The 24076-nt window shown below is 39.8% G+C and overlaps 2 protein-coding genes across 2 annotated transcripts in view; both read left to right on the top strand.

Annotated features, from left to right (window-relative positions):
- Positions 1-4098, top strand: part of myo3b (myosin IIIB) — a gene marked incomplete at its 3' end in the record, with an annotated part of 34688 nt that extends 30590 nt beyond the window's left edge. The window contains 4 exon segments of the mRNA XM_084545254.1: positions 3044-3144; positions 3524-3570; positions 3965-4052; positions 4054-4098. Of these exon segments, the coding sequence (XP_084401380.1) occupies positions 3044-3144; positions 3524-3570; positions 3965-4052; positions 4054-4098 (281 nt within the window).
- A 10164-nt stretch (positions 4099-14262) lies between these two features.
- sp5a (Sp5 transcription factor a) lies at positions 14263-16279 on the top strand (the record flags this gene model as incomplete). The annotated part of the gene is made up of 2 exons (XM_084544071.1): positions 14263-14313; positions 14645-16279. The coding sequence occupies 2 exons, from the start codon at positions 14263-14265 to the stop codon at positions 15719-15721; spliced, it is 1128 nt and encodes a 375-aa protein (XP_084400197.1). The 3' UTR covers positions 15722-16279.
- Positions 16280-24076: the final 7797 nt, after the last annotated feature.

Genomic DNA, 24076 nt, shown 5'->3' with positions numbered 1-24076 from the left:
TTGCTTATCAAAACCACTTCAGCATCATTAGTGGAACAATGTCCTACATACAGACATTGTTTAACTGAGACGTGAGTTTTAAACATTTTATTGGTGCTGGTTTGTTTTCTCTTTATGACAACATGTCATGTAGATGCAGCAGCACTTTTGTGTTTCAGAAGCTAAGCACCGACATATTGTCGACATACTGACAAATTCAATATAAGATTGAAACCTATAAGTGCTTTTGATGCAGCTCAAAAATAAGAAATACCCACAGCTATTTTCCTCAGTGCAGGAGATTTCTCCAAATATTCTCAAATACTCAGGGGTAACAAGGATTCACACAGTGGACAGGCAGCCCCTCTGAGGCATGGACAGATAAGATTCACCGTAAAACTTGGCTAATATCTCTCCACTGACAGGAACTTTCTGGGCATTTACAAAGTGTGACTTTAGTAAACCTGTGCTGGATTGAATAACATCGAGATAGCCGAGGAAAGATTGAGGAGGTGGAGGTAGACCCTGCCCTTTGATGTAAAGGATTGAGATGTGATGAGGTCCGTTCAAAGTGAGTACAAAGTAGGGTTAAGATGGAAAAAGCAAATGCAGCTTTAGTCAAGGTAGAGAAGAGGCGGTAGCAAGAGATGATGAAGAAATGTCCTGTCTCACCAGAAACGCAGGCAAAGAAGATGAAACGTTATCGGGCATTAAATATAGATGCTCGCTTGTAAAGGTGTCTGAGCTTTAAAACACACTTTTGTAACCTATGAATTTTGAAACCCGGAGTGAGCGGCCGAAGAACGATGTAGTAAACCTTCATAACTGTCTTATGTTTGAATAACCACGTTATCACATACCGTAGCACATTATCTTTGGTTGGTCGTCAGTATTATTTTAGCTTGTGTGGTGTAATGAATTATTCATTCTCTGACGCTCACTGTTTTGAACAATCATGGAAAACAACCTTACAGAAAAAAGATACAGTAATCAGAAAGAGGAGATTCAGTGTAAGACCTGAACACACAAACTGCTTTTTACTGTACAGCTCACACACATTTGTGTCACTGGTTTTAGTCGAAAGTAGGAGGGTTAAAATCTGCATCTAGAGACGTGTAGATCTGCTTCGTCAGGTCCTTCTTTTTCTTTTTCTTTTTTTATAAGCCAGTAAATGGACGCCACTTCACTTTAAAGGGGCAGACCACTAAAACCACTACAAATTAAATTCTATTCACTACCATTACATATGGGTGGAAGCAGTATAACCTCAGCATAAAAACACCCAATACTTCCTGCTTGAAGCAATACTGTAGGAGGCAACTAGCGGTATTTCTTTTATTTAGGTAAACTGTTCTAGTTAAGTAAGGGTTTGTCATTTTTGGAAATGTACTTATTTGATTTCTTTCTTAGAACTGGTTGAGATGATAGAAAATCAGTGTCTGAATGCCAGTTATGACACTAATCCTGCAGCCAGTTAGCTTAGCATGCTAATTAGTGAGTTAAAACCAATAGCGAAGAACTGCCGGCAACAAAGTCTGACTGTGACCTGATCAGTCGCATGGTCTGTGTCTGGGACAAAACGTTGCACTTGAATATGCTGCAGAGACTACAGCCAACAACCAGCTGGCGCATACGTTCTGCATCTTTGGGAAAGAACATAATTCTCCTGGGAAACTTGAAAGGTGAAAGACACACCTGAAAAACCAGGGCCACAGACAATCACACACGACACAACAATGAAAACTGACGATCATGGGCTCAGCGTTCTATGGACCTCACAGGCTTTGGACGAAACAAAGCTACCTGTTTCCCCTCACTATTATCTCTCCACAAGAAGCTATTCCAATCAATCCTCTGATGGAACTAGTGCATCTCCCTAAATGTTCTGTTGTTGGATTTTTATTTTTATCCTTCATTTTGCTTTTATTTCCTATTATTTCATCGGGATGGGGAAATGGATTTTTCACTTGTGCAGAGCATTTCCACTTCACTCAGTAATACATTGACATTTCAACTAATTTCAGTTGCACTACATTAGAAGTTGCCACCTGACCTTGATTAGGTATATTGGCAAATAATTAACTCCACACAAACAATACTGTCCGTGGCTAAATCCAGAAAACTGTCCCTCAGCAGGAAGGCGTCACTCTCTAAAAGACGAAAAACTCTCAACAGCTCTCATTAAACAAGAGTCCACTGATTAAGTCTGCAATTAGAAGATGCATCAATGTGGAACTCATCACTGAGACAAATGCCACCTTACACCTTAAACAGGAAATTTATTCCTTCTTCTCAAACTAAATGCATTGAGATTCATCATCTAACAAACACAGCTATTAAATTAATTCTTTTTCTATATGTTAAAAATCACACATTCATGATTATATTTACAATAACCAGGGGCGGCCAGACTGAAACACAATAAATGAGATTATCTACAGTTTTTTTTTTAATGTTGACCCACTTTTCAATGCGCCATCACTCCACCGTGTTCAGGACTGTCAGCCAATGATTGTAGCATCTTTCTTAGCATTAATCTCAGTGGGTGGTGTTTCTCAAACATTAACCACGGTGATTTCTCTATAAGCGTTCTGCATGTCAAGATGCTCATGTTTATGTTGCAGCTACTTAAGTTCTCAGTTGTTTTCTAACGTGAAGTTGAACCGTCTGATCCGAGCGCCTGCGTGAACCCGTTCAAGAGTTATCTGTATTTGTGGGTTTGGTTCATCTGATTATTCCACGCAGTTTCACCTCTGCCTGCTTCCACTTGGCAAATTTAGACAGTCTGCCGTGCACCTGTGAGGAGAGATATAATTAGATGTGGTTTGTGTGTGTAGATTTATGTAATATTAAGCCGTTATTGAGTCATCTCATCGATGAAATTGCATAATCTCACTTAAGTACATTGGAGTATGTTTCTGTGACTTTACCTCTCGTGCCAGCGTGCAGATTTAAAAAGTCGAGGGCAGAATCTGTTTACCGCTGCTGTCGTCATCGTCTGTATCTTGTTGTTGTTGTTGTTTTGCCTGGTTGGATCACTGCCCTAATTTTTCCTCTGTTGCAGGTCCAGTGATGAAGCTGCAGCAGAGAACTCCTCGCCGGCGGGGCCAGCAGCCCAAGCTGCTCAACAGCCCCGAAGACAGCCTGTACTACAACCAGCTAAATGTGAGTTCAAAGTGCCGATAAAGGCCTTTGTCTGACTTTGGTTCCACATGATAATACAATTAAACCTACCTGTGCCAGACCCTGGAGCCCCACCCCCACGCTTCTCTGCCTCTTGTCTTGAACATGTGCTTATGCTCTTTATCTGTTGCTTTCATGTCAGGATGTCTGCCTTCACGGTGAATAATTGATGTGGTTTATCAAAGCTGAGCAAGATGCATGCTTCATCAGACTCACTTGAGCCCTTTGATCAGAAAAAAAATTATGCTGTGACTTCTGATATTATCAGCATCTGCTCGCATTCAACACAAAATCACTTTGAATTAAAAATTAATGACTCTCTGCTCATCTTTTGACTGTGTGCTCTTGGCCCTTTCCTCAGAGAACTCTGGATTACCAGGGGAGCAAGAGGAAGCCGAGAAAACTTGGGTAAATAACTGCTTTCCTACTTACAGCAACTCTAAACAGAGCAGGCCCTTTGTGGAATAGGAGAATCCAGAAATGGAGTTGTTTTCTTATAATGTAAATGGAGAGCCGAAAATAACAGGCTTTTTATGAGGAGATGCTCTGCGTCATAAGAGGGGGGGAGGTTACGTATTAGGCCTTTGTCAGCATGCTAATTTTAATTGTTGGTGGTCTGACTTGCGTTTGTATTATAAATGACGTCCTGGTTCAGATCAGCATGCTCGAGAAAAAAACGCCTGAACGTCCTCATCTGCAAATATTATTTTTATTCTAAATGTCTAAGGTTTTCACATCATGAAAACTGGATCTGTAGCTCGGTAACTTCTCACCACGGCTTTTGTCTTCTTTCACATCACAGTCAAATCAAAGTGCTGGATGGAGAAGATGAGTACTACAAATTACTGTCAACTGCGGAGTCAATCCCCGAGGAGGAGTACGCGACCGCACCCCCCTCCCACCCTTTCTAGCGGGCCTCTCGTCAGTCAGAGCTGAGCCTCTCAACCATGTCAGCCGGTGAGACGGACGCATCAGACACATAGACAGACACTCCAAAGAACATCCTCGGTGTTGGATGTGCTTTGGTATGTGGAGCAAGTAGCAGCAGTGCAGAATAAGCGACCTGTACAGACGAGGCCTTGATCTGTTAATGCAAAGTGGTCAGAAAGAGTTTACAGGAAAGATTTACTCATCAAGTAGCAGCCATGATAGTTTCTACTTCCTGCTCGGGTTTTATTAATCCTTAATAATAGTTGGACAGTTAAGAGGTGTGATCATTTAAGCTTTTTTTGTCACTATTATGCCTCCACTGTGTGGGGCAAAATTATTATTCAGCTTCCAAACTAATACGCAGACATTGCATCAATAAATAAATTAATGACAATAGACATAGCAAAAAAAAGAATACACACCGCATGTGGTGTTCTGGGAGGGGCGGCCTCATTAATAAAAACATTTTGCAGAGTCACAATAAAACAGCTAAACCAGAGCAGGATGCTTTCAGATGTGTAATATTATAACAAATGTTTAATCCCTTTTGGATTACATTTAGTTTTATTAAGTGAAAATATAATAAAATCCAAATATTTGCAACTTGAATTTTGTATTCAGCTGTGTAAAAAACCTTAAAATTACATTTATATAATCACGTAATCTGACAAAAAACAAGCAAACAGTTTAAAGATTTAACCACTTAATAAATGTCAGGCTGCTGTTTTCCTAATGGATTCACTGACCCGTCTTTTTTTCTGCACTGCTCTGCTTTAACAATGAGGAGAAGCTCATTTCGCAGGCAGTGTGCAGTGTTAACCAGTCGCGGGAACATCTACCTATTTTCCAGCCTTATGTCTATTGTCTAAGACGGATCCAGAGACAAATCCTCTTGAAACCCAAAACTCTTTCGACGAGTTCTCCCACAGCGAGTTGCCTGTAGTTAGAGGGGCTTTGTGCTGTCTGAGCGCTAGAATCACTGCACATAGCTTCACAGAGCCAGAGCCCAGACCTCACTTTGAATTTCACCCTAAATACAGGAATTTTCTTTTAAGATGTGAAGTGTCGGAAATGCAGGGCTGGCGAGTTGATTTGTAGAGCTTCTTTTTTTTTTTTTCTTTTCAATTTGCATATCATTTACTGCATCTCCCTTTGTTGACACCCGAGGGCCTGAGAGGAGATTTTGATCTTAATAGGAAGAGTAGGGTGGTATGACTGAGGATCTCATCCTCCTTATACTCAGCGGGGAAAACATTAGAGCTCTGCCTTGATAGCGAGACCGGCTTCACTTAGATTCAGATTTACAGGAATCCTGGTGGGTTAAAGAGGCCCAAAGTGTTCATCAAATCCTGCAGCTCAGTGCTCTGAGGGTCAGACTCAGGTTGAGACACCGAGGACTGAGTCATCACTAAAACATTATGAACTATAACTCCTGATTTCTCCTTGTTTCTGTAAGTTCTGATGCCTCCTCTTAAATATTAATGTACCTAGTTTTGAGTGAAATTTAAGGTGGGAGATGGTTTTGACTCCACTGGTTTTATCACTTGACAGTCGTGTGGTTTTAACCCTATAATTTTCCCAGCCATGACTATGTTGTCTGTTGTCTTGAGCAGCCGCAATGTTTGTTGTGGTTAAGCCTGATAGACTGAATAGTGACACATCTTTTCTCCCATCTCTTGGAAGCAAAACAAACATTGTAACTGGAAAAGTATTAACATTAAGGTCTAGAACGAGACATAACCCAGTGTAGAAATACTCAGCAGCTTTTTAATGCAGAATAGGGCCATTTCTATATTAGTGTATATATTATTATTATTATTATTAATGATGCGTTTATGTGTAAGCATCATTTTAAGCAGCAGCTGGACTCTATTTCATGAGATTGTGATAGGGTTTGTTTCTAAGAAGTACATCTGCAGTAGTAAAAGCAAGTAAAGTTTATATTAAATATCAGTTCCCAAGCAAAGTACTCTAAAACCGTACACAAGCACAATGCTTAAGTTAATGTTCTCCTAACTGACTATTAAAATCTGTCACATACTAAATAATTAGACTATTTCAAGACATTTACTGACCTAAAACCAGCAATTATGTTGTTTTTTTTTTTAAATCCATAATTAAGCTTAATCAAAAAAATGGTCTTTCCAGTTTATTGTCATGTTTAAGTCTACAGAAATTCAAAGAGTAATGCCGCAGACCACTGGCAGTGTTATAATGTGGTGTCACAGTTAGTTCAGAAGCATTTCACCTCCGGTCGTAGCCACAGATCCTGCAATAATTAAAATCCTCGTTGTGCATTACTCCCTTGCTGGGATAGTTGGTTCCTCTGAAGAGCAGTCTGAAATAGGTCACCCCAGCACCCTGTAGTGCATCTTAAAAGTACACTGAATCAATTAAGTGTGATCATGCTCCCCTGATTATTTTGGCCCTGTTTTACCACAGAGAGGAATTTCAAATAGGCTCGCTAGTTTGAATAACAAGGTTGGACTGTGGCGACAAATGGTGCCAGAGTGGGTGTTTCTTCCCCTGTTTTTCTCTGCCAAATTAACTCCCTGGCTGATTGCCTGCTTTAGCATGTGAGAGGAGGTGAGCAGAGGTGTGTACGTAATTGGCTTGGATAGCTGATTATGTGTAGCAAAAGGCAAATGTTATGAAATACTGTCATCACACAAATGAAAGATGTTCTCACCTAATGAACCCAGGCTCGTGTGTTTGCGTGGACTCGCGGCGGTCTTGTGGGCAGCGGTGTCAAGTCAGCGTTCGAGGCCTGACACCTGTGTTTTCTTTAATACGTTTTTGGTAAATCCAGCTCCCTCTTGTTTTCCCTCATTAAATCTGACAACATCTGGTGTGCGGGAGAGGACTCCTTTAATGTGGCTAACGTTACCGCCGGTGTTATTCTTGCCGTTTTAGCTGTTTGCTTCACGAGCTGCACTTTCATTAGAGCTACATCCAAGGCAGCTCCAAACACCGTTATCCAAAGTTTTAAACCACCTCTATGAAAATCGCTCGAGCTGCTGCCTTAACAAATGATGAAAAGCTTTTATTTTCTAAAGAAGCATACTTACCTTTTCACCTAATAGTGATGTCTCACTTCAAAGAGAGAACACGATTAGGCCAACATTGTCCTGTTTCTATATCCTTTGAGTTCAAAGGGAGCGTTTCAATACAGCATTTCATGTGCAGCCTTTTCAAATACTCTTTTAATGCAGTTTACGTGCTTTTGATACCCAGTTGTGTCAGATATTCACCACACTAGAGTATATCACAACATATTCCGATTGCATTCCATCGTGTCTTTCTGAATTAATTCCCTTTGCCCTTAATGTTTTTTGTTTCCGACGCCTAAAATAGCTCCAAGCTCATCATTGTGATGCTGTGACTGGCTAAACCAGATGTCACATGTATGTTGAGGGCTCCCGAGCAAAAGAAAGCTTCCCTAAAGACGGCATTAATAAAGAAACTGGTCGAGGCGGGTGGAGACACAGAGAGTAAGAGGCATGGAGGAAGAATGAGATAAAAGAGTCTGTTGAGTACATACATCAAAGGTCTGTTAATGACAAGGGATGCCATTAGGGTTACACTGGCTTTTGTTTCAGCTTCCTCTCACCTGCAGTTTGTCGAGGACACTCTATGCACTGTTTTGTTCTTAACATTTGCATGAATATAAAATCCAGGCAGCGGGGAAAGAGAGTTTGTTCCCAGCTGCTAATCTTTGAGGTGATCAAATGTTTTGGTCAAAATTACGGCTTCCTTTTCATTTGCAAACGAGACATGCATCCATTCAGTTTCCTCCCACTGTAGAGAGGGACAGAGCAGAAAACAGCTCAAACACAGAACAATAGAGACAATATGGGAAAGCTGTTATCCTGTACGCCATGAAATTTATTGACTTAAAAGTTTTCTTGGTGCCTCCGGTGCTGGAATGGGATTTGACAAATCAGAGCGTGAAATTGTGATTAGCCTCTCTCAGTTTGTAGACGGAGCGGGGGCACTAGCAGACTTGGCATGGCCAAAGGTGTAACCTGTTTTGTTTTTGCCCCAGCATAGCTTTCCCAGATGGTGGGACCAGCTGCCATTGAATAAACGCTGGACTGGTAACAGTGTGAGAATCACCACGGCCTTGTTTCAGTTTGGGGTGCATAACGGAGAGCTTGTCTTTTTTTCACCACTGCCAGGAGAAACTGGAACGGTCACCTGGTGTTCAACCAAACAACCTTTTCATTGAGGTCAAACTAAAATAGTATCCAGAATAATGTTTTAACATCTGCCAAGAGGTCTTATATTTCTTTTATTTGTGCAATTGTGAAAACTGAAGCTTTATTTATATCTAATTTTTAATGTTAAATAAGTGGATTGGCAACACAATACAGGAACAGTGTTTTCCTTGGGCAAGTATACATTATCTATATATCATTTCGGTAGTTGTTTTAGATACTTATATTGATTAAAGAAAAGGATGCATTTTTTCATGCAGTTTATTTTTGAGCTTCTGCCTAAAATAACTTCTTAGCTTCAATACATTGTCTGTTAATCTGGTGAAAACCTAAAATCTCCTCCCTGAAGAGCATAACATAACATAACGTATATCAACATACTGGCTTCAGACTGATCCAAGCGAATTGTGATGCTTCATCAATTTGTTTTGCCAATTATGATTCATGTCGTACACGGGGAAAATAAGAAAACTAAAATGACATAAACACTCCTCTTCAGAAATACTGTTATATCAATACACATAAACAGGCTTTATTGTCATTCAGGTATACAGCTAGTGTACACAGAATGAAATGTTGTTGCATTGGCTCAGTGCTAAAATATACATCAGTATACTGTCTGTGTATGAAAGTGGGTATGGTGATTACAAATACTCGTTCAGTTACTTTAGCAGTGCGCAGAGTACAGTATAACATACAGAGTATTACATAAAACCAAATGAACACGTTCAGCAGTGCAAGAGTTAATATGTAGTAGTAAGAGTAATGCAAATAAAGTACTCTGTAGTACTAGTAATAGTGCAAATAAGTGATCTGTATTGTTATCAGTAGTGAAACATAGTCTGGTAATTGTGAAGTGGCACAACAGTCACAGAAAACAGTGTTGCATACAGGATACTATAAGGAGCAGTAGTGAAAAGAAACAGTGGAGTTGGCAGTAGTGCCAAAAATATTCACACCTATATATATACACAGAAAGAGAGAGAGAGAGTGCAGCATGTTTCTAGACTGCAGAGGTCAGGATGTTCAAGAACACAAGACGTCTGTTATGTGAATTCAATTAAATTCCATTTTTATACTTCTACACTACTGCTACTGATTTATAAAGATTATTTGGGCCACTGCAACAATGGCTGTTGTTTCAATACTGAATCAAAGTTATAAACCTCTTCTGATGTTAAAAGTAACAAAATGATCACTGTGCCAATATTTGCCATCTGACTTGTCTTGGTTTTATTTTCTCCTGTTTTTCAGTTTTTGAAGGCGCTTAGTGGGCTAGAAACGTGTGGCCTCAGATGTCCATAGACGAATAATATTATATCACTTTTTATACTTGTGCACAATTAAACGTGCAAAACGTTCCATAAAGCATACAGTGGCTCTTTTACTGAGACATTCTGGAGCAACAACACTGCACAAGTTCAGTCACATAGTAAACAAATATAAACACATGAATATGTGTGAACTAATCCGTGGTATCTCTGGTTTGATGATTGATCACTTTAATTTTTCCTGGGAGAGCAGTGCAGTCTGGAGACCTGTACATCATCGTAGAGGGGGAGAGTTTTCCTCTTTAAGGCTGGATTAGCGCATCCAGGGTGGGCTGAGAGAAGGTAAAATGACCTGTCCCGCCTTACGTGACCCCGGGCCAACCCTGCACATTGCCAAGGCTTTGCTGTTTGCTCTTGAATATGCAGCGGTCCCCAGCTTCATAGGCTTGGAACAGAGAGGGAGGAAAAAAAAAAAGAGAGTTGTATCGCGTTGCAGGGAAAATTAGTGAGACCAAAGTTGGAGTTTCTGTGTGTTGGGGGCTGCGAACAATGGCAGCTTTCTGTCAGACTGCAACTTCAAAGGTCTGCTGAGTGACTGCTCTGAGTTATACTTTGTTGTAGATCACTGAGGAAATTCACAGATGTTTTCTCATACGAGACACCATTATAGCGGCTCAAGTACCCAGTAGCCTCGAGCATCTCCCCCCTCCCCTCTCTCTCTCTGTCTCTCCCACACACTCAAACACACTCTCACACAGGCAACCCCTCACCCCAGCCACCCCCAACATCTCTGATATCTCTTGTATGAGACAGATGTGGAACCTGTTTTCTCTCCAACTGTCCAGAGAATATAAAAAGTTAAAAAGAGGGTTCGGGTTGTGGCGTTGCCCCGCAACTCTGTCAAATCCACACTTCTCACTGTCAGTGCGCTCAAAATGTCAAGAAAGTCTGCAGTTACGCCTTCTCACATCAGTTCTAGGATGTACTCTACTGTAATTATGTGAATGCAAAAATGTACAGTGGAAATGATGATGAAGTGTGCTGCTTAATGCTTAATCAATTTTTTGTTTTTCCTGCAGATTGCCTTCTTCACCTTTGAACTGGACCAAACTGCATCTCAGCAACACACTTGACTTCTATTGTAAATTTATATTTATTTGTAGTCAGCTGCTGTTTTATATCAGTCAAATAAATGTGTTTAAACTACGTTATCAGTGTGTTTTGGTGTGATTTAGTGTGTGACTCATGAGATTTCCACATTTCATGCAAAATGGACCTTATTGTTGTCTCTATATAGGAATTATTATGGGATCATTCTTTCATATATATTTGTCTCATTCAAATATCTGTCTGTTTTATTCAGGGTTACTAAACTAAGCGTGATTTAACTGTTTCAACACCAGCTGTCATTTTCACATATGATAAGTTTTCTTGACAGTACGTGTTGAACATTTAGAAAAGTTTAATTTAGTTTGAAACTCATATTCTGATCATGGCGGAAATATGACATATTCACCTCATCCTTCTCTTGATTTGTATCGAGGTAGATTATAGAAACACTGCCTCTATAACACCTTTCTGACACAATTACAAGATTCTCCCCTTACCTCGTGGATCCCTAAATGCAGCTTCATACAAGTCTACTTTATCCTTTAATGGACTGAGTGAAATACATGGATGGTGCTGCCTGATTCCATGTTCAAACCCTTGAGTGTGCTGGCAGAAATCTATTGCAGCTGGGGTTCCTCCAAGTTAATTTTCTCTTCAAATGCCAGAGGAAACATTTTCTTTTCGCGGAACCACTTCTGACTTGACCCTGTAAAACTTGAGGCATGGCCATGAGACGGAGCAAGTAAATTACCTCGGGGACTGGACATTGTGTCAGGCACACAGTCATGAATTTCTTACAAACTATATCAAAGTCCTGCTCGGGCAAATCCGTCCCTCAGCTGGAGTCCTATTGAGATGCATTAAAATGTAAGAACATGCATTTAGGGCCAGGCGGAGCATCTCAAAGGAAGATATCGATGAATTGTTCATGCCGATGGCTCACAAAATTTCAGCAGTTGTTACATATGGCTAAAATTTGCCTTGCAGACCATGACAGCTCCCATGTAAAGCTGATTTATGGCAGAATCCATCCTAAATCACGATTAATATCGTCTGTTTTAGTTTTCTTAAACCATCGCTGCTGTTGAGGATTTTGTTTTAGGCTGGATACCCTTTACTTTGACAGTTGCCTGGTTTAACATAAGAAAGCAGATGACAACCTTTGACATTTATTTGACATTTAAACCTGGAAGCAAAAACTATCTGGGAGTCCTCTACTGAACAAATACAAACTTTACAGAGCAGAAAATGCTTACCGGTGAGTTGCCCGGTGTCTGCATTATATCGGCTTAAGAAATTCTCCTTCTTTCACCTGTTCCCAGCTCCTTTATGTTGGAAAAGTAAGTTTCAGAGTACAGAATGAATAATTGCACATCAGTAAAGTACAATTCAGAGGAAAACTCTGATATGTTGGTACCACTCATTTGTGAGGGTTTTACAAGCTTTACAGATATTTGATACACCGTCTGTGCTTTATAAATCAGATCATCTTGTATCTTTTTAATTTAACTTAACCCTTTTGTCAACATCTTTTTAATGCACCCCAGTCTATATATTAATATTTAGTAACACATGTAGTAACAAAATGGCTATAAAATGCTTGAAACTTTCTAATATCGAGTCAAAAAACATGAAAAATCCTATTTTCTTGTGTTTACACTTTGAATTTGCTCACAATTCATCTGTAAATGTAAAATATTAATGACTAGTCAGTTTTTTAAATGTCATGTTGAAGAGGGGAATATTTGTGTCTCAGACCGCCTCATATTCATTTCACATTAAGATCTCGTGGGTGAGCCACAACAAAGCCTATAAATGAATGAACTATTAGTATAGCCATTAGTTATAACATGTAAACTGTTATAAACTGTGCTTTATTAGAAAGAGGTACAGACATTTCTTCTAACTTCTAAAGTATCAGCTATAAAAGGAGACATACTTTGTAAATGATTGATTTCATATGTTGCGGCTCAGAATTCAAAGCAGCGAACTTCCTGTTTGCTCATGTTTTTTTTGCATATTTTCATAACCAACATCAGCCACTGTGGCAGCCATAACTTGATGTAAACAAGGTTAATCTCCACTAGGTTTTCTGTTTTGTCTGTCAGTCAGCAGTGTGCTTTACACCGCTCCTGCAGCCAGTGTTGCAGTTTAACATGGCTCCAGTGCAGCCCAGCAGGACTCCCCCTTTCCCTCATGACTGTGTGTAAAGCCGTGGGAGAGGACTGGGAACATTAATCCCTTCAAAGGAACAGATCTAATTCAAAATCTGCCGCTCCAAACTAGTTGAGAGGACAGTGATTGTTTCTGCAGGGAAGCCAGATAAAGATCAGAGAGCTGAACTACAACTTCCATTTCTGCGGCTCTGCTACAAAAGTTTGGGATGTTATCTTTGTGAAAACTGTTTTGCCTTCATTAGGCGCTCGGAAACAATAAAGGGATAAACAATTTCAGGATGCATTAGTTTAGCCTTTATAGTTTGCTTTCGTGATATACCTGTGCTTTGTTCGGATTCTGCAGGGCATGAATGGGATTGTGCAGCTCTTGTGTCCTGCTCAGACAAAACAACCAAAAAACAACACACTAATTGAGACATCATTTCAAGTGCTCCTTTTCTCACCTGAAGTAAAACAGAGGAACATTTGAATAAGCTGCTCTGAGTTTTTCTTTAGGCTATTAGTTTGTCCGGGTGTCAGTTTTAATACTCAAGAAAGGCAAAAGCCGGAAAAAAAAAAAATTGGGAGGGAGGTTCTGATGAAGCAACTGATTGAAATGAGTGAAGGAGAAATAAGCATTTAAATATTTCAGTGAGGGCGTGATTGAGTGTTTAATGTGGTGTTGTACGGTTCAAAGGCACAACAAAGGAAACATTTTAATTCGAATTAGAAATGTGAAAGAGATTCTTCAGAGATGAGAACTTTGTGTTGAGTCACTTGAATCGTGGTCTCCTTCCTCCATCAAACAGGCAGGCAGCGCTCTTGGAGATCTCCAGAGATAACAATGTCACATTGTCACATAGGGTTCTGCTACAAATCCTTAATTACAAAAAGAGGATCAGATGACTGCAGCATCCAATACCGGGGTCTCCAGGCGGCATGGGGGTCTTTGATCAAGAAAATCCAATTATTTGTGTATATACATTTCCCACATAGTGATTACTTCATTAATTGTCCCGCCTTTATCTCCTCCCTTCCCAACCCCCCTAATAATCAGCTCCTTTATCCAGACCAACAAACACACCATAGGAGCTTTGTGGATTCAAAGGATTTGCTTCCCCCTCTCAAAGAGCCGCTATTCTTTGATGATTGGGCAGCGGCGAACTTCAAAGTAATAAATCTTATTTCTGACTGGCTGGCGGCCCACCAAAGTCCTTATCAAATTCTAAGAAGTGATCCCTCACTCTTCAGATACACCAAGGATATATCGGAGAGAGGAAGGCGCTGGAGAGTGGAGACCTGCCCGACAAGATATTTCGCCGCGAATGCAACATATTTATCTAAATTAGTGCTTTTTTTTGCGTTTTATTTGCTTTCGTCGAGAGGAGGAGGACGTTTGTTTTTTTTTTTTTTACCATGGCAGCAGTGGCTGTACTGCGGAATGAAACACTGCAGGCTTTTCTTCAGGTTTGTGCTCAACTTTCTTTCTTTCTTTTTTTTTTCTTCTTTTACTTTGGCCACTTTTAATAACTTTATTTCACGTTTTACAAGCGACAGAGGTACAAGTCGTGCCGCTTTGGTGTGTCCAGCTACTGTTAATGACTCTTCCTTTCAACCTAGCGCCAACTTTTATGTCACATCATCACGATTCAGAATCAAATTTAAACGCAATGAAAAAGCTTTACAAACCCTGACAGTGTTTGGTTCTGTAAAATAACATTTACGCGGAATATATTTGCGTTTTACCTTATGAATGTGTTTGGTTGTAAAACTGAAACTGTGTGTCTCGGTTCTCCAGGATCGCACTCCAAACTCTTCGCCAGAGAACTGTAAGCACTCTCCGCTGGCTCTCCTGGCTGCCACTTGTAACCGGATCGGGCATCATCACGCATCGAACCCGGCAGATTTCCTCCAGGTCCCTTACGATCCCACTCTGGGCTCCCCTTCGCGTTTATTTCACCCGTGGACTAACGAGGGGAACCCTCAGAGCAGCCTGGCCGGCAGCTCTACTTTCGGACTATCCTCCAAGCCCCAGCTCTCTGCGCACATCCAGAGCTCCTTCACCTCCCACCACGAACTGCCCCTCACCCCTCCGGCGGACCCCTCGTACCCGTATGACTTCTCCCCCGTGAAGATGTTACCTTGCTCCATGCAGTCTCTGCAGTCCACCTGCCCTCCCACCTACGTCCCCGCCGTCAGTTACGCAGCCCCAACTCCCATCCCCTCCGCAATGCCAAGTTTTGTCACGGGACACTCCGGCCTTGTGCACCAGCAGCAGAGACAGTTGTCCCCAAACCCTGGAGAGGATATTCCGTGGTGGAGCCTCCAGCAGGGGAACCATGTGAGCCACTCTACCTCCCTCGGTCCCCACCGCTTCCAGCTGCAGAGAGGCTTGGTTCTGGGGCACACGGACTTTGCGCAATACCAGACGCAAATCGCCGCTCTGCTGCACACAAAGTCCCCCCTCGCGACTGCGCGGCGGTGCAGGAGGTGCAGGTGTCCGAACTGCCAGTCGTCCACGTCGAGCGACGAGCCCGGGAAGAAGAAGCAGCACATTTGTCACATACCGGGCTGCGGGAAAGTTTATGGGAAAACTTCTCACCTCAAGGCGCACCTGAGGTGGCACTCTGGAGAGCGGCCGTTTGTGTGCAACTGGCTGTTCTGTGGTAAGAGTTTCACCAGGTCGGACGAGCTGCAGAGACACCTGAGGACTCACACTGGGGAGAAGCGCTTTGTTTGCCCGGACTGCTGCAAGAGGTTCATGAGGAGTGACCACTTGGCAAAACACGTCAAAACTCACCAGAACAAAAAAAGCAAGTGCCACGACAAGACACTTGATCATGTGAAAAGAGAGGACACGAGGAGTATGTTGTAACACACGTTAGAGTCACCCCTAAACAGTAGACATTAAAATAGTGCAATACAGTCAGTCCTACATTAGTTGAAGTACTCAGTGATCTGCATTTTTAGAGGATGTTCTGTTTGTTTGTTGAGTTCACGCCCTGACAATAGTTTCTAATGTTGCTGGTCTGTGTAGCACATTTTTGTATATATACAAAGTTTCATAAGTTAATTTGGGACCACGGAGAAGCTATAGCTCATAAGTTTGAATACACTGTCTATATCATATCGAGGAAGACAAGTTTTTCAACTTGTGTTTTGATCATTGTCTTCGGTGGAAGATTTCACTCCCCTGTAAATTCTATTTAATAGCTTTTGTTGAATGAAAGTGTCTGTTTCCTGCTCCATATGGGGTGTTTCTAAAGCATGCTCTTGAAAAGATCTGCTATTGTTGATATGACCCAAATACTGTGTGAGAATAAAAGTTATAACGTTTTCCTCATGTCAGAATAATTCATTTAATCTCCCTCAGTTTTATGAGCGACGAGGCAGCCCGGATTTATACGTGTGAAGAGATTCGTTTGATATCACTTGGAATAACGTGTATGTGCTTTGTGAACTGTTGATGTTGTCAGAGTTTTTGACAGTAAAATGAATTCATAAATTTTAAACTATATTGCTGAGTAAAATTGACTATCAACTGATTTCAGTACTTATTATTGTTCATTGCCCTTCAAAGTTTGAAAAGCATTTCTTTTTTTTTTAAGCTTTTGGTAAAGATCAAAAACAAGCAATTAAATCAAAACATAAGCACAGTATTTTGAATATACTGAAAATGAAAAAGCTTAAACATCCTTTGTTGTTGCTGCTGTTGTTTCATCAAACCTTCCACAAAAAAAACAAAACAAAAAAAAAGCTATTTTAGGCGGCAGAAGTTGAGCTGATGTGGAGTGTATCTAAAAATCTTTCACAATGATAATTTCAAAAATTACATTCACTGTGTGCAAATTTACAATACAACATTTAAAGATGAACTGAAAAAGGCGGAAAAGTCAGGGGTTGTTCCATCACACATGCAGACCTGAGCGCTTTATAGGTAAAAACATATAATTTAATCAGACATGATACTTTATATATTTCAGATCCAACTTTCTCTCTTAAAAATCCAAATAAATAAACAGAAGAATGTGGATTTTTCTTTTCAGCCGTTACAATCATGAAAGCACTAACGTGTTAAGGGCAACCTACTGATGTGGTCTCTTTGTTTTGTGCCACAATTTGTGAATTGTACTTGGCAGTGACAGCAGCTGAGACCCATTAATAGAAAAACTATTTTACCTGTAAAACAGTGGATTACAACAGGTGACACGCAGGGTGCGCGGACCGAGTCTGAGTGGACGGCCGAGGGCAACAAGTAGCAGCTTTTTTGGCCGAACAGCTAAAGTGTCAGTCTTTTTCATTGTGGAAACTTATAATTAATTTTATAGGACACTTCTTCTCAACACTGCTGCTCCGCCGCAGGAGCGCCTTGCTCAAAGGCATTTTTGGTGTGCTAGTTGTAGAGCTGTTCTAAATAACCTCACGTTGCCTTCCTCCACCCACTTTTGCTCGTGGATGGAGATTTAAAGTGTCGACCCTCCTGACCTCAAGGCATTTTTCTTTCTACGAAATTAATCAACCCCAGAAAAGAAGAAGCGACAAAATCTTCAGCATCTAAAAGATCTGAACGATGATACAGAACGATGATACTGTCGCCCTTTATACAATCCTTCAATTGAGTGATTCAGTGAGTAATGCAGAGTCTATATTTTGTAGGTTCAGTAAAAACGTCAGTAAAACTGAGGCTGCCAATCTGAGGAACTCGGAGCTGTAGTTGTCTGCCTCAACAGCGCCCCCTTTTGTAAATTGTAGCGGCTCATCAGAGCAGACAAATATCATTCTGGGAAATTTGGCTCATGACAGTCAAGGACCATTCATCCACTACGATTATATTTGTTCTCAGGGAGGTCTTTTTCTGCTCAGAGTCAGTGTTCCAGTCAGTTTATTTTGCCCCACGCTTATTCCCTCAAAGTTTGTTGTGGTTTAGATAGCTGCAACGTTTTACCTTCCTGAAATCCAGTTTAGTTCACTTAATTGTCCTGCTACAAATCCTCTAATCTGTCGAGCTAAAAAATGCAGTTCTTCCTCCAAATATAAACAATGTTCTTGCACTGTAATTCAAAATGAATGTTTTGAACGTGCCGTCACTCCAGGACCCATCAAGCAGAGACAGAGGACGCAATCCAGCCTCAGGTAAATGCTCCATGTGCTTCACATTTATTTACTTAATAATGTCCCAACTGAATAATCTGTTATGCTGCTGGTGTTAATAAAGTTGTTTACCTCTGTGCAGGCCGATATGTTTAATGATCAATGATTACAAACGGAAGCCACTGTGTTTGGATCAGATTTTAACATATTATTCTGTGATATGTTCTTGAACATGTTCAAGAGAGGCCGTGAGTTATACTCAGTTTTCCAAAGAATCCGCACAATATTCAAACGCATTAATCACAGAGTGAGGTATGAAAGGGAAAAAAAACCCTACAGTATAGGATGAGATTTGACCATTTGAACTGTAAAGCCTTTATCCAAATTTTCTGATCCTATTATAAAACGAAGCCTATGGATGGATGTGTTGAATGCACCCAGACGGGCCGCCTCACAAAGGCTGCGATTTAGCCTCATTGTCCAAGATAGAGCAACTATTCTTTAACTCTGTGGGAGGCCATAATGCTCGACTCTTCATAATATGTTGTGGCTTAAGTTTATTTTTTTCCAAAAAAAACAGAATGAGAGATTTAAGATCTTCAGACTGTCTTATTACAAACGCCTGTCTAAATTTGAGGCTTGACTGAGGTTGAAAGAAAAGCATCATTAGCATCATTAGCATAAGAATAAACAGAGATTATCTTATCTTATTCTGTATCTCATTCCCTTCAGAGCTGCACTTTATTCGAACAGAGCATTTACAGAGTATGTAAACAGTTAGAGATCATCCAAAACAAGATATTGCACTGACCCACTCTCATTTTACTATTTTGTGTTACTGTCTTCATTTTAAACTAATTTTCATTTCATTGTGTATCATTTCTATTTTCGAATGTCATATGTGTATCATCAGCAAGTTTAAATTTAAACTTAAGGTTGTTGTGTCCGATACTGGGTCAAAAATGGTAAGTTTGGGTGACTAGCAATGACAATATTATTTAAAAAATACCCCTACGCCTGGGTTAAACTATTTAGTATCTCCCCAACCTACGTACGTTTTCAACTTATTGATTTTTAGTGTGTATAAATATTTTAGAATCAGTCATAATTAAACAGGATATAGCTATATATTTTACAAAGACGATCAATTTATTTACATTTCTTGGTTGATCCACAGACAAGATCCACTGATGAAGACCTGGAGATGCACCTGAAAGCACCAGACGTTATCCAGTAAGTGAACCTTGTGTTCGAGTTAGCTTGCTGCAACACATGCTTGACAAATGGATCAGTTAATGCTTTTAAGTCCCATCTGCTTATGACCTCATAATATACTGTAAACTATAATTATCTACTTCTTATATATACATGCTTTGACATAAGGGGTGATGCTGCTTTCGCCGCAGCATTAGCAGTGATATCTGGTGAAAGAAGACTTAAGGCATTTATTATTACTTCAATAAAACATTCATCACATATGATTTAGTTGTTCAAAATCCCTGACGCCAGTAACTCAACAGAGGATACCAATGTACTGCATGTAATTTGTCAGCTGATGTTACATCTAGTTGAGGAAGTGGAAAAGTTTTGTCTGGACGTTTGACAGAGTTTGAATCGGTGAACTGAAGCCAAACTGTGACTAACATCTTTGCTCTGGTTTCAATCCAGCTGTGCCTTCAAACCCTCCAGACATGATGTGTTTACTATTGTTGACACATTCATTTCATCAATTTAACCTAAGTTGTGATGTTTCCCAAAGCCTAACAAGACATTTGTTTTGCATAACCAAACCTTAAATGTATCATTACGCGTCACATCAATAAATCAGTTTGTTTTTCATTGATGATTAGTGACTAATTTGGAAGTCAAAGGCAACTATTGTCACTGCTGATTTAGGAAACACCCTCACATGTTTTCTTTCTTGAAGGGAAGGACAAACAACAAAGGCCTTATTTAGTGTTTAATGTGGAGGAACATTTGCAGCTGAACCAGAAGACAGTGAATGCATCATCGTTATGAACGATGATGCAATTACATGGCTCAGATGAAATTGAAGGAACCGGTCAGTGACTGCGAAACTTTGAAAACTAAACAAAACCATTCGAATCATAAAAGCAATTTGTAATTTGAATAAACGGAGAGACGCTTTCTGTAACTGCTGCAGAGTTATAGCTGCTCTTTGTTGTGCGCCACATAAGAGACTGAGCTAAGCTGTTCTGTGGCTTCACAGTGGAGCTTTAAGTGCCTCTAGCTGTGAGAAGGTGATAGTGATTTTCATGTCTCACAGGAGACCCTTTCCAAACTACACCCAGCGGTTTGAACAACACATCAGACCCACTCAGTCGAACACAATAAAGATCACATTGTCGTGCAACCAGGATGACCTCATGCTACAGCCGAGCAGCAGAAAATCAGGAGCCACAAAGAAATCCTTGTTGTTCTTTACCTAAGACAAACATGTAGTTGCTTCACGTTCTTATAAAGACGTCAAGATTTACTCACCATTGTCAAATAATTTCTCCGTTTCTCCATTTTGAGTCATTTACATTTTTATGAGAAAATTAAAGGATTGTACTTTTGTCCATTTTAATTGGCTCTTAAGGAAAAAGGGGGCACTGGGTATTTAAACCATGAAAAATTGTTAAATTGGATTCTAACTTAGACTTTTTATATCTAGAATATAAAAGTGTGGCGATAAAAGGGAAATTTCATGCCAGTCTCTGATTAAAATGGCGACCCTTGAATGGAGATTTATGTGTAAAGGGTCGGACGGAGTCGGCCTCACGCTGGGCTCCATGTTTAAAACATCAGTACACAGTGATTAAAATGTAATTAAAACATGTCATTTTCTTTGTAACTGATTTCCCTTTGCCGTCGTCTTTATTGAATACATAAATATGTTTAGATGCAGATAAGTATTTACACAGCCACTCCGTGTAAACCCAATAACACACAATTGCAGTTCATCTACTTGAACCAGATATGGACGCATTGTATTCCCTGAGTGGTCAGGATCAAACCTGGTTTATACTCTGTCCTTGACCTTCTTTGAGATCAACCTTTATGAGGAATAATGTTTTTTTCTGAACCTCAAATGAATGAGGAACATTCTTGTCTTTTAAAAAAGCTAAATTTATTCATGTGTTATAATAGTCTGTCCTACATAAATCATCACTTTCCTGCCAAAATTATCAGATCAATACCGCTCTCATGTCTGTACATTAAATATAGTGGGTTAGCTTAACTTAGAATAAAGACTGAAATCAGCCAGTCTGACTTTGTCCAAAGGTTTCACTAAAGCTCACTAAATTATAGGTTTTATCTTGTTTATTTAATCAGTTAAAAGTCTGAAGTGTTAATTAGTGGAAGTTAAGATAATGTACCTTCCCTGAGTTCATCTCCTGTCTTAACAAAGTTGTCTTGTGAGTTTTGAAAATGTCCGACTGGCAAAAACGTGACAAATCTAACTGAATAAGCGTCATATGTTTAGTAGAATCAACAGATAAGTCACAGTTGTTACAGACGGATTTGCTTCCATTTGACATGTTCTCAGTATAATATTGTTATTGTGACATTGTTAACGGTGTCCAGGCGTGCAGACTAAATTCAGTAGTAATCGTCTTGTTGGTTACAGCATTGCTATCATTGTTATGAGCAGGAACAAAAATAATTTCATTTCATCAATTCTGTTAAAGACACTAAGCAAGTTCTTGTCATGAACGGTCCAGAAACTATGGAACGCTTTGTAAAACTGCTAATATAAGCTTACTTCTTTAAAAAATATATTTAATCTCAAAATAACTTGTGTTTGAAGGTTCTAAAGTCATCTGAAAATGATAGACCTTTTAAGTTGAATTAGCTTCCATGCTCACATTCATTAAATGAGAAGATGTCACACAGCTTATTTTCCCACAGAAGCTCAGAATGACCATGACCACAGCATCGTTGAAAGTTAATTAATGCTTTCACATTAAAATGGGAACCATTTCTATAATAAAGGCAATAAAAAGCTATCACTGCAGACTTTCTCTGGTTTCTTATATTTGAGAACTTTCTGCCCAAACAAAGAAAACATTCAGTGCATCTTCAGATTTTTAACCTTGACAAGAGAGAAGAAACAACATTTAGGCCTTTGTGTTGGACATGTACAGAATAAACCAGGAACTGAATGACTTACTTATATTAATTCTGATAAATACCATTACTTAAAAGTAAAAAGTAACTTATAATAGAAGTACACTAAAAGTGAAGTAAGATGTGCTATCAGTAAAATGTAGTGCAAGTACTGGAGGTACACACAAAGGTATCCTCATTGTGCTGATGAACAGCATTTGACGGTGTAATGTTACTTCAGAATAATATAGTATTATTCTGAAATCACTGCAACGTACCAAAGAGAGACAGCGTCTGAGTAGGTGTTGTATAGGAGGCAGTAGGAAGGTGAATCTTCTGTGCTCTTCTGTGTAGTTGGACATTTTTAAGTTTTACTTTGAGGAGAAAACATTTTGGCTGGTTTGGGATCATTTTAGTGGTGTTCAAAATTACTTTCTAAGGCTGATTTGAAACAAAATTAAAGTGCATATACTTTCTCCACTATGGCGTGTGTTGCATGTGGTTTTATTAAGTTGTGAGGGCAAATTTTTCATGGGATACTAAAGATGTGGAGCCATTTTGACTTGCCGTAGACCTTATTTGGTGGACCAACAACCTTTTTTAAGGTTAAAACCTATTAAAACTTGGTTTTAAGGTAAAGGTTACACATGGGTAAGGGTTGGGCACTTAGTTGAGATGCTTAGGGTTAGGGTAATGGGCAAGTGAATGGAATGGAAAGAAGCTAATGATAAGCTACACTAGTATAATAATCTGGTTAAAGTACTAAAGCAAATATCTGTCTAATATTTTGGTCTGTTTTAGGTGATTTTTGATGAAAACCATAAGCTGCTATCTGGCGACACTGTCTATGCCGTAGGTTCAACACATCATCTCCTCTCTTGTCTGTGTTGCAGTGATTTCAGTAAATGTAGCTGTTGTTTGACGTTCATTAACTCCAACGTGAGTCATTCAGTTCCAGGCGCCATTGTTTGGCATATACAGAGAAACTCAACACAGCTGACTAGTTACTGACCAGCGCTTTGGCTGAATTACAGAAACATGTCGACGCCTCAGTGCACAAATATAAATGTTTGCGACAGCGTAGGCCCCTTTTATAGGCATAGCTCAGATCAGATCATACACAAAAGCAGAAATCTCACTAAACCAGTCGTGCACAAAAATGGTAACTAATATTTTGGTACCAGTAATTAGAATTTAGTGAATTGTCATGTTTCATCTTGATTCAGATTTATTACGGAACTACATAAATCTTCTAAGAGACAGATACAGTTACACGTTTAAATGTTAACTCATCATCACAATGTTGTAGAGTTCTTTAAGTTATTCAGGAACTACCTATTAGCCGCTTGGATGTCATTACGGGGCTGTTTCAACCAATACAGAGAAAATATACATCTGCACACATTTGGATACTCCTACAACCAATGAGAGCAGTTTCATTGTAAGCTAATTAAACTTCTGTGCTGCTCAGACGTCAGTCTTTGTCCTATCACCAGCCCAAACAATTTGAATCTGGCCTGGCAGATCTTTGCCGGAGCATAATCAGTTCCCAACGGAGCGACTCCTGACAAACTGTCCAGTGCAAAGAAATATAAGTATTTTTAAGGACTTTTTTTTTGAGAGAGAAGTAAAGGAAGTGGGTTCTTACTCACGACTCATGCCCTTATAAAACTCTGCCTAGGGCCTTGACGCGTTCATGATTGCTACTGATGTTGTCATAGTTTCACCTGCTTCACTAAGATCAAATAAGGATTTTAACACAGTGCAGTTCAATTCATCTCTAATCCTCAGCACTCAGCTTCAGGCTAAGAGTCAAACATCACCCTGTGTCATCTCTCAGCAGGTGTCTGTTCTCCGGAGTTTTAAAATCTTTGAACTGATTTTTGGAACCTAACTTTTACCAAGTAAAATGACGAACCTGTGCTATGTCCATATGACTCTCACTGTGACACTGAGAAGGACAGTTCAGTGAAGGTATATACGTATGAAGTGAAATGTGTGTAGGGTTGAGTCAAAGACAAAGGAG

Source organism: Chelon labrosus (genome assembly GCF_963514085.1).
Source record: "Chelon labrosus genome assembly, chromosome: 5".
Lineage (NCBI taxonomy): Eukaryota > Metazoa > Chordata > Actinopteri > Mugiliformes > Mugilidae > Chelon > Chelon labrosus.
This window is presented reverse-complemented; position numbering and strand designations above follow the sequence as displayed.